This window comes from Chamaea fasciata, unplaced genomic scaffold, assembly GCF_029207755.1.
Source record: "Chamaea fasciata isolate MVZ Bird 193981 ecotype frontalis unplaced genomic scaffold, bChaFas1.0.hap1 SCAF_7, whole genome shotgun sequence".
NCBI lineage: Eukaryota > Metazoa > Chordata > Aves > Passeriformes > Sylviidae > Chamaea > Chamaea fasciata.
Genome location: NW_027094092.1, coordinates 50,510,566 through 50,525,361, shown reverse-complemented (window position 1 = coordinate 50,525,361; position 14,796 = coordinate 50,510,566). Strand labels below are relative to the sequence as shown.

At 36.5% G+C, this 14,796-nt stretch overlaps 1 protein-coding gene across 3 annotated transcripts in view; it reads left to right on the top strand.

Moving 5' to 3' along the window:
• Positions 1 to 14,427, top strand: part of SETD3 (SET domain containing 3, actin N3(tau)-histidine methyltransferase) — a 62,081-nt gene extending 47,654 nt beyond the window's left edge. For 2 of the 3 annotated variants that reach the window (XM_066188773.1, XM_066188774.1), the window contains 6 exons: positions 1,178 to 1,292; positions 5,508 to 5,582; positions 8,252 to 8,418; positions 9,061 to 9,146; positions 10,860 to 11,020; positions 11,646 to 14,427. In XM_066188773.1, the coding sequence (XP_066044870.1) occupies positions 1,178 to 1,292; positions 5,508 to 5,582; positions 8,252 to 8,418; positions 9,061 to 9,146; positions 10,860 to 11,020; positions 11,646 to 12,089 (1,048 nt within the window). In that variant the 3' untranslated portion in view covers positions 12,090 to 14,427. Of the gene's footprint in view, positions 1 to 1,177; positions 1,293 to 5,507; positions 5,583 to 6,082; positions 7,068 to 8,251; positions 8,419 to 9,060; positions 9,147 to 10,859; positions 11,021 to 11,645 lie in introns of those variants that run through there. The other variant, XM_066188775.1, reaches the window with a different exon arrangement.
• Positions 14,428 to 14,796: the final 369 nt, after the last annotated feature.

Genomic DNA, 14,796 nt, shown 5'->3' with positions numbered 1-14,796 from the left:
CTAACATGTGAAGTGGTCTAAAATTTTACAGACAAATGACAAAAATTAACAAGAAGCATTTTGTTACTGTGTTTCAAGCAGTGTTTGTATATCAGAATTATCCACAATTTAATTTTAACTTTCTGCTTAGAAATTAGGTAGATTTCACTTTGCCACTGTCTTTCTTAGAAGTCTAGTCCTTCGGAAGAAATCCTTCAGGAAGTCTAATTCTATATATTAAGTACACGTTTATAGTGGAGTCTGTGGTAATTAAAATTATTTTGATCAGGTGACATATTTTTTTCCCCTCAAAAAAACCCACAACACATTTATGTATTAAGGCCAGAGCATGGTGAAACTAAAAGTCTTTTTTTCCATTGGTGTTTAATATTAATTTTTGTCAAGTATAAAATAAAAAATGAAATTCTAGAAAATACTGAAATTCTAAGCTTTCCTAAATACTTTTATGTTTGAAAAAGTAGCTTGCATTTTGTATACCTAACCTGGCTTAGAGGGGTTTTGAATGATGTCCATGTGCTAAAGAACTACGTAATACTCTCTTCATGGCTTTTACCTGGATATTTGTTTGGAACGTTGTGGGTTTTTCTCAATTCTATTAAGTGGAAAATTTAACAATACTGACCTAAGCCAAAAGCTTGCAAGTTGAAAGAGAAACACCAAAAAATCATGCATATGTCAGGTGGTTGCACTGGTTTCCAGTTCATGCAGTACATAAGCTTTTTAGAGAGTGAGGGGGAAAATATGTCCTAGCTCTTACAAGAGTTTGCACGTAGATGAGAGCTCCTGCTGCCCAGCAGGAAAACCTGCAGGAATAGATGACCCCAGGTCTGGGATGTGTAGTGTGAGGTATGTTTGCAGTGAAGGATTAGGAAGCAGAAGCTGCCATAGGGAGTGGATCTTGGTTGAGGAATGCAGCCAATGGAAGGTGTCAAGATTCTCTTGCAAACAGAAGAGGGATCACAATCCCAGTTTGGTATTTGTTCTCTGTGCATGTCTTGGAAACCTGCTGCTTCTCCTGCAAGTGATATTGCCTTCTACTGTTCCTATAGTTAGCGTGATCTTTAAGGAAACCAAGTTTGGAAACTCCCAGTCTAAAATATTGCTTCAGGTGGGACTATGAGCAATTGCATTTCAGTGCTTTGAACTTTGACCATCTCACGTTTTTTAACTTTTGCAGATGGGCAGTTTCCTCTGTTATGACACGGCAGAACCAGATTCCAACAGAAGATGGTTCCAGAGTTACACTGGCTCTAATACCTTTATGGGACATGTGTAATCATACTAATGGACTGGTAAGGATTTCTTTAGTGTTGCTGAAAGACTTTAGGGCTTAAGTATTAAGCCTTTCAACTGCTTATACAACAGTTTAGTAACACTTTCCATTATGCTTTTTAACACAGGTATGTTATCTCCCCAAGAGACCCTAAAAAACTAATATCTGAAAGAAATGTTTGTCAGTTTCTCAAATATCTTATGATAACTTTTCAGGGAGAGCTTTCTTCATCTAGAGAAAACTTTACAAGTGGTTTGATACTTGTATAAAGTTAGTACATATAATGTACTTTTCAAAGTTTTCATTTACATTTTGTCCAGACAGGTCTGAATAGTCTCTTGACATGGAGCTTTGTTTCTGGTGGGCTGAAAAAGATGCACAGTACTGGACAAATTTGTTCTGAGAACAGGAAGCAGGCACTGATGGAGGTTGCCTCTTGTAGCTACCACTAGGGAAAGTGGTTAGAGATTTGCAGCTAAGAAATACTGCCTGCTCTCCTAACCATGCCCGAAGAGCCTTGTTATAGAGACAGCAACAACAAGAACAAAGCCTAGTTCAACCGAAACAGTACATCTGTTACTACATCAAAAAAACAAAATGCAAAAATACTACTTTAGGGCATATTAAACATTTAAAAGGTGACATATGTATATAGAAAGTCAGACCTGCTAACATTTTGGCTTACGTGCACTAGTTCAGGGGATGATTCTTGATTTCATTAACAGACTGCTTAATGCTGAGGTGAGGAAATGGAAACCCAGAGAGGCTGGTTTGTCAATGTTGTTTAGTCATGCATCATGTACTGTTCAAAAGTCATGCCCCCTACATGTGTTTCCAGTAGATATTATTTATTGTGAGGGCTGGATATGACCATACTATTCAAGTGATCTGGTTCTTTTGTGGGGGGCTTGACCTGAGTGTTAGGACAGCAGTGTGTGTTAGTGCTGTTGATATAAAAAAAGTCTGTTTTAAATGAACAAACTGTAAAGCAAGTTGTTTTTCACTTGACATTTAGCTAATTTAGTGTTACTATGACTCTATCAATTACAGCTCCATAGGCTAGGTTACGAAGTTGCATGTGTTTGAGGTTCATTATTTATTTATTTTTCCTTATTGCAAGGTGATTACATGTTGTTCTTTAACAGTGATTCTCGCCTTTGCCTATTTGTTTTGCAATCTTACAGCTTTGATTTAGTAATAAAGTTCATATGAGAGTCTTCAGTATAAAGAAAATTGCTTAAAGTTCAGAAATGTGTATTTTTGTAATATAAGTCATAGCTGCAAGCGTCAGTACTTCCTGTACCTTTTTCCTGCTGGGCATCTCTTTCAGATGCTTTTGCAAAGACTTGTCTGTATTCATTAGACATCTCTTAATGAATGCCTTCAAAGTTGGGATTAGAGTAAAGGGGAAGAGAATCAAGGTTCTGTGAGGGAAAATTTAAGCAGTATATATTTAAAGAGCAGCTATTTATGTTGTTTTACTCATTCAAACTTCTATTTAAATTGATAAAGTAATTTTTATTTTTATTATGCTGTTTAACAATGGGTTTGATATAGAGCCAGCCTCCTAAATGCAGCAGTATATCAGGATTGGAAACATTTTTTTTATGCTGAAGTATATCCTAAAGGGCAAAGGCGATTGTGCTGAACTTAAATATTTTGTATATATGTAAAATTTTCCATCATTTATTTCATATTTCTGTGGGAAATAATTTAAATGGATATAAATTCAGGAAGGATAGAAAACTGTAATATTGGTAATAGGCTAAGAAAACTACTAAAGCTATTTCTGTTGTGTGCTAGTTGCCTTGTACTATTAGAAATGGGGAGGAGGGGTGACTGCTCACTGTAAGCTGCCTGTATTGTAGTTTATATTATTGTAGAGTGAGGTGAGAGTGGGCTCTGCTCTAATCATAGCACAATCCCTTTAAAATACATGAAGGGAACTGTTGTTCATTGGCAGGAAGGTAAGAAACAAAAGATGATATTGAATGCACCCCTGTCTAGTTTATTCCAAATGTAGTGCTGAAATACTTCTTAGGTCAATCAGCTACCATATATATCCCTGTTCTTGGTTTGTTCCACAGGGCCCCTTTCCATGCGCTAGATAATAAAATGCTCTTTGGATTTTAACTGGAGCTAGGTCCATCCAGCTTTTTCTTGCTTCTGACACTATTAATTAGATCAACCTGCCTCTAAGAACTATTTCAAAATGGTTGTCTTCATGCATTTCTCATTGTTATTCTTTAGTGGGATTGTATTTTGACAGTCAAAGGTTGATTACCAGTTCTGACAGAGCTTTGAATAAGTTACATTCTGCCTGTTGGGCTGGGTCCATTCTTAATCACTGACCAAGCAGACTATTGCATGCTTTATACACAACTTGAAATTCATGTATCAGTCTGCTTCAGAAATAAAACTGAAGGGATGCAATTTGTCAGCTATCATGTGGGAAGAGAAGTAAACACCCTGTTAATTCTCTTACGTGACTGCTGTTAAAAGAAAGAGGAAATAGGAGTCTAGCACTCCATTATGCTTTATAGAAAAATCTTTCAGAAGTGCTGCTGGGGTTTGAGTGTTGTTTTGGGTTTTTTTTTAAAGCAAAAACAAAAATTTAAAGGAAAGATCAGTACTCTAGTGAGGCATGCTTAAACTGACAGAATCCTCCTCTTAATATACTGGAATTTCCCCAGTCTGTGAAAGCCTCCTGTTCCACCAGAATTTCAAGGGATTGGAGTGGACTTTTCACATTCAGAACTATTTCACTGAGTTTACACGCTAAGAAAATTTCATGACAGGTCAAGAGTTTCTTTTTTTGGATGAAAGGTAGTTTTTCGTAAGATGACTGTATTTGAAGTAGGAAGGTAGATTTGTCATCCTCTAGCATTTGTCACCTGCAATTCAGGGTAGGATAACTTTCTAAACCGAAACTGTTAATTAAAATTGTGTGGTCCAAATTAGAGAATTCACAGGAGTGTCTGTGTTCAAGTACTGCAGCCTTGTTTCTCAGTAGGCTGTATTGCACGACTCTCATTTTCTTTAGTGATCTCCACATGCCACAAACCTGTTAAATAGACCTGCAGTGAGGCGTCTGCACAGGGGAGGTTTCTGCAAGTGTCTGCAGGGCCAGGCTGCCCATGCTTGGGGCTCACGTTTTGGATTTGCTCCATTTGAAAGCACTGTTTTGGCTGACAAATGCACATTTAGTGATGCAAGCAGTGCAAAACTATTAATGTGTAAGCCATCAACCAAGCTTTTTAAATAATCTGAGGAGTTCTGGCTTTGGGTGAGCTGCATCCAAGCTGGGAATCAGGGTATACTGCAAGTCATGTCAGTCAGCTTACAAAAAAGTATGTTTTCATATTCGAAGGTTGAGAGAGAATCTTTGGCTTCTTCTAGGTTTTTCCCCAGGCCCAGAGCATATTTTTCCATAAGTTACTTCTGTCAGTACTGAACTCAGACTACCTACTGTAAAAGTTGCTTTCTGATTTTTCAGCAGCTTATGTTCCATTCTGTGGCTGCATCTCTGGTCTGTACTATTCAAGAACATGCTGTTTGTCACTTTATAAAAATATTACATTTTTAGAATAGCTTTGCTTGGTAGTGTGACCCCTTTACAGTTTAGTAATTGTTTTTGGGGAAGTACAGGTTTGTCAAGAGAGTTTATCCTCTTCCACTGCCAGCTACCATCACAAAAATCCTTTTAGCGTTTTAAGAGTATTACTTAACTTTTAGATAAAGGGATTATTTTCAAGTAAATTATAATTCTCTGAAGATTGTATCCCCTAAAGATCCACAGTTATCTAATCCTTTTTCATTGAGAGATCAAAAATGTGTTGGCAGTTGAAGGATAAAGCACAGCATATAGAGCTGTCAGTGCCTTGCTCCCTTGGGCCTCATGGGAGTGACTGAAAGCTCCAGAACTTTATAACAAGCTGCCGGCTTTAGCATGGTACTTTGTCTGTGCTCTGTGGAGGGTACTTCCCTCAGAGCTTTCTGTTCACTTCAGGTAGGTTCTTTCCTCCATTACATTTCTTTAATGCAGAGATTCTTTTAAAAAAAGAGATTGCTCAGGAATCAAAAGCAGTCACGATCAGCTATATTCTGTTGTGCTGAGAAAGAAATGTATGCAATTCCTATAGTTAATATTTATTTCCAATAGGAAAATTTGTCAGTGGTGGGAAAGAGAAATATAAAATGCTAAAGGTGCTTTTGTCACTCTTTTCCTGGATAGATCACTACAGGCTACAATTTGGAAGATGACCGGTGTGAATGTGTAGCGCTTCAAGATTTCAAGGCTGGAGAACAGGTAGTGTGAAGAGTTGTCTACATTATTGTTGTTTCATTGCATTCTGTGGACACTTGGTGACTTCTTAGAAAATTTTAATAAAGTAGTGGTGTGGATTAAACCCTGCTACATTTGAATTTTATTATGCTGAGCTAATTTTGAGTGAAAATGCTAGCAAACTAAATACATGTCATTTTTTGGAATATTTTCTATCACTTGGTAGATCCCGACTGTAAGAGAGTTTTATTCCTCATATTTTATAGAACTAGTTGAAATATTTAATCATTGGTGAATGAACATATATAGCCACCAAGTTTGGTATTCTGGAAGAGCTTAGTAAAATGCTATATCCAAAGGACCAAAGATAATTTTTTTTTAGATTTGCCTGCAATAGTGGATTGTAGAGCCTTTTTTAACAATGGTGTTTGTTGGCTTATGTTTCTTGTTAGTCTTCATTCATTTAAAAGAAGTGAATGCAGTACAGTTGCCAGTCATTTCAACCCATGATGTTGTCATTGCAGGGCTTAGTGGAAATGAGAAAGGACCTGAGGACATTCTCTGTCCCTTTCACACAGGCATGAGTGCCTTTACCTCTTCATCCTGGGACAGCAGGACTGTCTTGAAAAGATGCATGGAACAGTTCAGAATCCAGTATTTTGATCAGAACTGCTCAGAAACAAAACTGAGTGTCCAAAGTAGTGATGCACTGAAGACAGTGGTTCCAGGAGTGTGGCTGCATTGTGCCAGCAGCCAGCCTAAACCCTCAGGTGGAGCAGCACTCCTTTTCTGACTACTGCCTGTGCAGTCAGCATGGCCAGACAAAACCTTTGTCTGTGAAACATCCTGAAATGTTTTGTAACTCAGCCTCTGAGTTATCACTTTTACTGTATTATTTTTCCAGTCTTACAATTTATAATATTTTGATTTTAATTTTTCTTATGTACTGTTATCTTTTTTAACAAAGAAGTGTCTGGATTTTTTTTCTTTTTTTAATACATTTTTCTAGAGGTGTATTTATCCTCATTGCTATGCTGGGGTTTACAGTGATTGTATATTTTTGCTCTCAGAATTTGTTATGGTAGTCAAATATTTTCTGTTTTTTCCAGTTGTGGTGTGATGAGTTGAAAGGGGTCCACAGTTTTTCGAGAAGTGATCCAATTTATAATTTTCCACAGCTGGCAATGGATGTGTCACATAGCTGTTCTGGCTGCTGTCTCCATTTCAATTATAGAGGGTTCCTATATTTCAATTTTATTTTAGTAATTTCACTTTGTCTGCTATTTATCAGGGTTTTTTGAATTTCTGTGCAAACTTTAACTGTTAGTGACATCTTTAAAGCACTAATTATATAATGCTTCAGTCCTTTAATATACCATGCAGATGTTATTTCTTACAGTTTCAGCAGGAAGAGTGTGTGATCCATGTTTTTACTACTAAAAATGTTAGGCAGCAGAAGTCCACAGAGTCTGTCAAACACTGGCCTGAAATAAAGCATTTCTCACTCTGTTTAATTGGATTTTTTGTAAAACAGTCTTGGGTTGTAAGAGCATACTGTATCATGTGTGCATGATATGTGACTTTTAGTTTAATATGAGATATATTGCAGTAGTTTTAAAACTTGACAGGGTGAGCAGCTCTCCCCTTACCCACTGCCTGGATATACCTAGGCAGGTCACATGTTCATCATATGAGTGTGTTACAGTATAATGTTTCCTATAATTCAATATCATACTTAAGCATTTCGTGCTTAGGATAAATAGTTCTAATAAAAAATAGAAAACAGAGAAAGTAAATGGCATCACTGCTGTTACTGAGCCCATTAGAGAGCGCTGTGTCTTTCTCTGTCAGCTAGAGAGAAATGGAAGCTTGCAGGCATCCAGAGCACTGCTCTACCCTGAGGTTCTGAAGGGAATTCTGTAACTGCTGGAACTTTTTTTTTCTGATTGACAATTCTGTTATCAAACACAAATGGGAAAATATCCTCTTGATGTGGGAGAATACAATTGCTACTCTGACCTCTAGTCCCATGAATTTCATACCGCCTAGCCTTGAGTTAAATACGTTCTGCAGGTTATATTTAGGAATTCATTTTTAAATGTGAATTAAAGTAACTATGTGCTTTATAGAAAAGAGTTCAGAGTAAAACAAAAATAAATACTGGCTGAACACAGCTCAGATCTCTCTGTATGATGTACTGTGGTATATCCATATCTTAAGGTAACATTTAAATGAAAGCAAAGTTGATCTATCAGCAGTATAGTTTTGAGTGGACATTTGGTTGGGGAAAATGACTGCAGAAACACCATTTCTTTTAATGGGCCCTCCTTGTCTCTGATTTTTGTTAGGCTTTTTATAAGCCTTTGAAAACTTATTTCCATATGCTGGTACTTTATGACAGTGTGAGAAACCAGAACATTTTTATTTTAAAATACAGAATAAGAATTTCTTCTTGCCTTTCGAAATCTCTGTTACACGGATATGTTTGCCTCTACCTCTGAAGTGTAATTGCCACATTATATACAGCATTTGAGTCAATACCAGAAAACAAAGCATGTTTCTTCATATAACCAAATATACCTTGTACTCAGAATAGTAACTCTTTTAGAAAATAACTTGCAAATTATGTCAGTTTTGTGAGCTGATCTTAAGCTTTTTTTCCCGTCCCTTCACTTCTCTTTTCATCCTTCTAGATTTACATTTTTTATGGCACTCGGTCAAACGCTGAATTTGTGATCCACAGTGGTTTTTTCTTTGATAATAATTCACATGACAGAGTGAAAATAAAGCTTGGCGTGAGTAAAAGTGACAGGCTGTATGCTATGAAGGCAGAGGTCTTAGCTCGTGCTGGTATCCCAACGTAAGTAAAACACAATGCCATGGGTTTTTAAAAACATTTCCAAAGTATATAGTGTCCAGAAGAGCATATATGAAGCTCTTTTGTGATAATTTTCTGAGGTGTACTATTTCTCCTGTTTGTATAGCAAATTAAAGTTATTGTAATAATATTTACAGAAGTTCTCTGAGCTATATTATCATCTAATTTGAACCACATATAAGGAAAAAAAGCCTTTGCTTTAATAACCATTTGAACAAAAACAGAGCAAGGATTAATTTCAAGCAATCTGTGGTTTTACTTTCTTTCCTACCCCTTGCAGACATACTACAATGCTCAGGATGTGAATCACAGCATTTTCCTTTAGTCATTTCAGTCCAGAGGGTACTATTAGGAGCAGCAGACATGAAACATTGCACTTCCATGAATTTATTATGAAAGCTGTATAAAATAATCTGAAGTGTAAAATTGTAGAGATAATAATTCTTTTCAGATACAGGTTAGGGAACCTTTTAAGTTTCAGCTAATATTACCTAATTTTTTTAAAGTTACTTTTGTAGCAGTACATTTGTTGTATATTTTATGGTCTTCTATGTTGAAATAAGTTCAATGATATGATGATTGGATTTGTATTTACTGTTCTTGTTTGATTGTTTCTTTTATTAGTTCAAGTGTTTTTGCCTTGCACTCCACTGAGCCTGCAATCTCTGCCCAGCTTTTGGCTTTCCTTCGCGTGTTTTGTATGAGTGAAGGTAGGATATTTTATGAAGAAAACCTAATTTATGTTTGTCTTGTTGTGGGGATTTTTGATTTTTTTTTTTGTTAATGTAGGAATGTGATAGACATTTATATAAAACATTAAGATAGAAGATCAGAGAAGTTGAGTTTAGGTTAAATAGGAATCTATAACCTACTGAGAACCTCAGTCTTTGGTCATGTCATCTGAGGGAATATTTCAGTAACTCTAAAAGCATGAGATTATTCATTTTTTTATTTCCTTTAATGTCCGAGGCTCTTGTGAATGAGTGAGCTTTGGAGTTTGATCTCTAATTCTTAGGTTTCAGAAGAGTTTGCAGAACAAGATCATGCAAGACCTAGGGGTTTGCATGCTTAAAATCACAGCATTTTAGCCATCATCACTGGAATCATTTAAGTATGAAATTGGAATGGTCTGTACTGTAGAGGAAATATGGAAGAGACATTTTAAAGTTGAGTATTTTCTATATTTTAGTAATTTGTAATCTAAATATTCAGTATTTTGGTAATTGGTCTGTCTTTCTAGTGTTTCTCTTCTATTACTTTTATTTGTGGGGCAAAATATGTGTACATTTAATAAATATTCATCTTATTTGCGCATGTGAAACTTCTCATTAAATGCTCATAATAGCCCCTTGCTGGTTAGAGGGAGTTTTGAAGGTTATGTATGTGACAGTTTGTCATGACAGCGAGAGAACTCCCTTGAAGTTAAGAATACTGTGCAAATGATGTGGATTTTTTGTGCCAACAGGAGCACTGAAGTAGCTGAGGTTTTGCATGTGGTCTATTTGCTTTCTTTAATAAAAACAATGTAACTTAGTGTCATGCCTTCACTTCCTCCTGTCATCCATCTTTTAGAACTTACTAAGAAATTGGAATGTACCAGAACAGTTCAGTTGGATGGGACCTACAACATCCATCTATTCCAATTGCCTGATACTTCTGGGAAGTAAATTCAAAGGAGAAAAATTTTAGGATGCTGATGAGGGAGTGAATTTTGGCTTGGAGAGGAAAATATAGCTAATTGCATTTCTCTGGTATATGATTGTGCTCAGTTTATTTATATGTCTTAAATACTGCTTAAGAAAACTGTTCATTGAGAAACTACGTGCAAGCTCTTGGTGAAGTTTGTGATAACTGCTTTGCAGTAGTCAAATTTATTAACTAAAAGTTTAATGAAATTTATGTAATATCAAGGAGCTGATTAAATGTTTTCTGCTCTTGAGTTTTGATGGATGTCTTTTCTGACCACCTATAGGAAGTTTCTGCTGCTGAAAAAGATTGCCAAAACAATAGGAAAAAGAATTCCATTGCTATTTGCACACTCTCTGGCCTGTTCCTTTTATTCTCAAAAAGTTCACTGAACTCTTTACAAATTTCCTCACTTTCATTTATGGATGATTTTACAAAACATTCTGTTTCACTGACATAGATTTATGCTGTGTATGAGAGGCTGTGATATCTAAAGTATCTTTATTTCCAAGTGGAGAGAAGGCCCATTTTCTGCTGATCTCAAGACTTCCAGTTGTCTCTTTGAGACAAATCCTAGAAAAAAGCAGCGTATCTGATAATTCTTATTTGAGGAGAGGGTTATTTTTTGTTAGCTGCGCAAAGACATACGATTGAAAATAAATCTTTCTGCAGTTTGTCAACTGACAAAGTGAATGATGAGATTGTTTTTTAACAGATTGGTTTTATACTTATTGCAGAAGAGCTGAAGGAGCACTTGATAGGTGAGCATGCGATTGGCAAAATCTTCACTCTGGGGAACTCTGACTTTCCTGTTAGTTGGGACAATGAAGTTAAACTGTGGACATTCCTGGAAGCCAGAGCATCCCTTCTTTTGAAAACCTATAAAACAACTGTGGAGGTAAAATTATCATTTAAATGTCTCTGTAATTTAAATGTCTGAATTCTTCTGTGTGTTGTGATTGTAGGAAAAGATATTTTGTCCCCCATCTTGTCTTTGCAAACTTCAGTCTGAATGTTAGTACATAATTCATTCTGTACTTTTTAAGTGCAGAAACAGTTTTGCATTATCTAAGGAAAATCAAATAAGATTGCAAAAAAGAAAATTTTGTTAATGTAATTTTATTAATGTATTTTGCTTTGATTCTCCAAGTAGAGACTACCTGCTTTTTTCTCTGCAAATAGGATGGGGAATCAGTTTCAACTTGTTGTTTATTAGTTGCCTTCTCCAGACTGCAAAGAAGCTTGCTCCTGTTGCAAATGTATAAGTGAACCTACATGCCGCATGTGTTTGTGAAGTAACCTGAATTTGCTTGTCAGGCAGACTGATTTATGTGCAGAAATTTTGGGCTTTTTTTTGATTTCGTGACAAATTCCACTGGGACTCCTTGCAGACCCCCCCTCATGTCCATTTGGCTACACCTGCAGGGCCTGGTGTCACTTCCTGCTCAGAGAAAGAGATGAGGTGAGGGGCTGTTTTGTTGTGTTGGGTGTTAGTTACAGACTTGCTTTCTCTTTTCTAACAGGCTGATAAGTCCTTCCTGGAGACTCAGGACCTCACTCCACATGCGATAATGGCCATCAAATTGCGCTTAGGTGAGAAAGAGATCCTGGAGAAGGCCGTGAAGAGTGCGACTGCCAGCAGAGAGTATTACACCAAACAAATGGCAGAGGGAGCGCCCCTTCCAAAGTATGACAAGGGCCATATTGCCTTGTTGGAGAACACTGTGGCAGACTCTAGGCTCCCTATTGTCTTGAGAAACCTAGAAGATGTGGAAGAGCAAGGGGACTTAAAGATTGATGAAGCCATTGATGCTGAAGTCACAGAGAATGGGTTTGTAAATGGTGAAAACTCTTTATTTAATGGGACCAAATCAGAAAGTGAAAATCTTAGTAAAGAGAAAAGCAACAGAGGGACTGAAGATGCCAAAGAATCTTCTTCAGAAAGTACTGATGAGGTTAAAGAATAGTCCTAAAATTTTGCTTTCTTGTGAAATTAAACTAGCTGAAGTTTATCAACAGTGCATTTATGTTGGTGTGTTTCTTTGTTAACATTTCTCTTTCTGCAGAGAAAAATGGTTTTGCTGCTTTATATAAAAATGAATTTTTAAGTTATTTAAAAGATTTAGCATCCCTTTTCAATTAAGATTGCCATCTTGCTTTCAGGCAAAAACTGGGGAAAGAGGTGCCTTTGGAAGATTTTGCAGCCCTTTGTTGAACCAAATGTATTTTCTTCCTGGGGAAGAATTAAGCTCTTCTATCTGCTGTGCGTTTGTTGTTCTGTCACTCTGACTACTGAAATTAAAAGCTTGCTCTGCCTCCTGCCAAGAAAAGCAGAAGGCAGTACTGACTCGGTATTCAGCATGAAGGTAGGGGAGCAGTGCAGCAGAAAACTGAATGAGAGGATCAGAAACTTGGGAGACTGGAGGAAAACCTGTTTAAAATCAGGTGTGCCAGTCCAGAAAAAGGTAAGGTGGCAACCTTATGATTGGTAGTTTTAAATGTCAATGAGAATCCAAATTGTGTACACTTAAAGTGATCTCTGAAGATTTCAGTTGACTTTGTCTTTTGTTTACTGTATAAAATATCTCTCTTCTTCAGTCAGAGTTAGGCTGCTACAATACAACATTCACAAACTTTTAAAGGCTGACTACTTTTTATTTCCAGGCAGTAGTTTTTATTTACAAGGTTGACAGAGCTACTGGAGATTTTGAAAGCAGATAAGCCAAGCCACAGCTTTAAACTGATCAAAGTGAGGTCACTTCCCAGCTTCTTCAGGTTTTCACAATGAGCTAGGGATTTTCAAAGCTACACTTTTGACAAAACCATTATTAAAAGGAAAATATTAATAATGTTCTTGTCTGCTACTCCTTAATTTCTGTGTTGTTGAATGTAACATTGAATGTCACATGGTTACCTGCCCTTACTCAATCTATTAGTTAAGATATTAATTGATTCTGCTTCCTCAAAGAAAATGGCAAGCAGGTGTTTTTGGCCCAAGTCCAAACCACAGCCAAATTTGCAGTGGTTTTTGCCATTTAGATTGTGTCTTCATCTGATGCACATTTCTTGGAATACCTCCACAACTTAAGCAGGTCTACTGTCACCAGCAGTTTTGCTCACCGTCATAGTACATGTTGGAACTTCTAGGTGGAAACAATACAATCCTAACACTGTGCAATATCAGAACAAGGGTAATTCCATGGCTTGACTTTGAAATTACCAGGGTATTAGGAGGAGAGGAGGGCAGAATATTTTTATTTTGTGGATCGATTCAGAGGAGTATAAAATGGTTTAATTCTGTTGTCAATATTAAGGACTTTGTCTTTTACTTTTGTATCCTTAAAATCATGATAATGGATAGAATGGAAAGCTTGGACAGTTGTTTAAAGCTCAATAGAGGTTGCAAACTGCTCATCTAAGATCAGTTGCAGTAAAACGTCTTTTGGCACATTCATAGTTTTATTAGACTTTGCTTCTTTTATACTGCAACTTGGAAAATGTGTTTTTGCATCAATCTTTGGTGCAATACACATTTAAGTAGTGACTTTCTTTCAGGTTGTCATAGAAGTTCTGGTGTTCAGCTAGTACCAGTGAGGGGAAAATAGAAAAAATAGTTTTTTAAAAAAATATTTCACTAAGAATGGCATGTTGCCATTGCACCTTGGATATTGCTTCATCACTAACAAGATGCTGGACCAGTATTTTTGTAACTATTTGCTGCCTTTGGTAGAATGTTATGGAATTGTTGTCTTGACAGTTAAGTGTCATACAAGAGTCATTACAATTTGGTTTTTATTAGGACCAATACTCCATTTCTGTTTCTGCCACTTACATTGCACAACATTGTACTAGATACTATGATGCAATTCTGAAACTAGCCTTCCCTGAAAATTATAACTGTAATTCAGAATTTAAATGCTTTGATTCAATCTGATACACTGTATTTTGTTCCAGTATTTGCTAATATCTATGGCTTAGCAAAGCTTGTGGTCACCACAGGACAGAATGTGTGGGTTTTCTTGAATAAAATATAGTTCTACCATGTCTTCACTAGTGAGTGTATTATACAAACAAAACCTCTACTTGCTACTGACTGCTGTATCTTTTGGGGTCTGTGGGGAGAGGAATATCTGTCCAGGTGTACAGATAAAGATTAAAGGACAAATCGCTGGGGAAAAAACAAAAAAGGATTCTAGTAAAAGAAAGGGAAAGTGTTCTACTGAGTGCATGGTCAAATTCTTACTCTTCATCTGTTAGTGTTATTTAGAAAAATGTTACACGCAATAAAAATAGTGAGTAATCTAATTTTGTAATTTGCATTTTTCCTCTATGCATGTAATGGTTCCTTCAGAAGCACTAACCTAAAACTTAAGCTTTCGAAAACTGAGGTGGAAACAAAAAAAATTGGCACTGATGAGCCCTTATTACCATCTGTCATGAAAACAGACCTTTCAAAGCATTTTAAAGTTAACTTTCTTCGTAATGTTTGGTTAAGAGGCTGTTCACACTAATCCCAGGCTAAATGCCAAATCTTGCTTCTGTTTAGCTATCTAAAGTATTCCTGTAAGAAAGACATCACTTGCATTCCTCGGACTGTTCTCCAAAAGCAAAACAGGGGAAAAAAAGCCTTTTGAATTTTACATGAACCTACCTACTGATGAATCATTTCCCTAA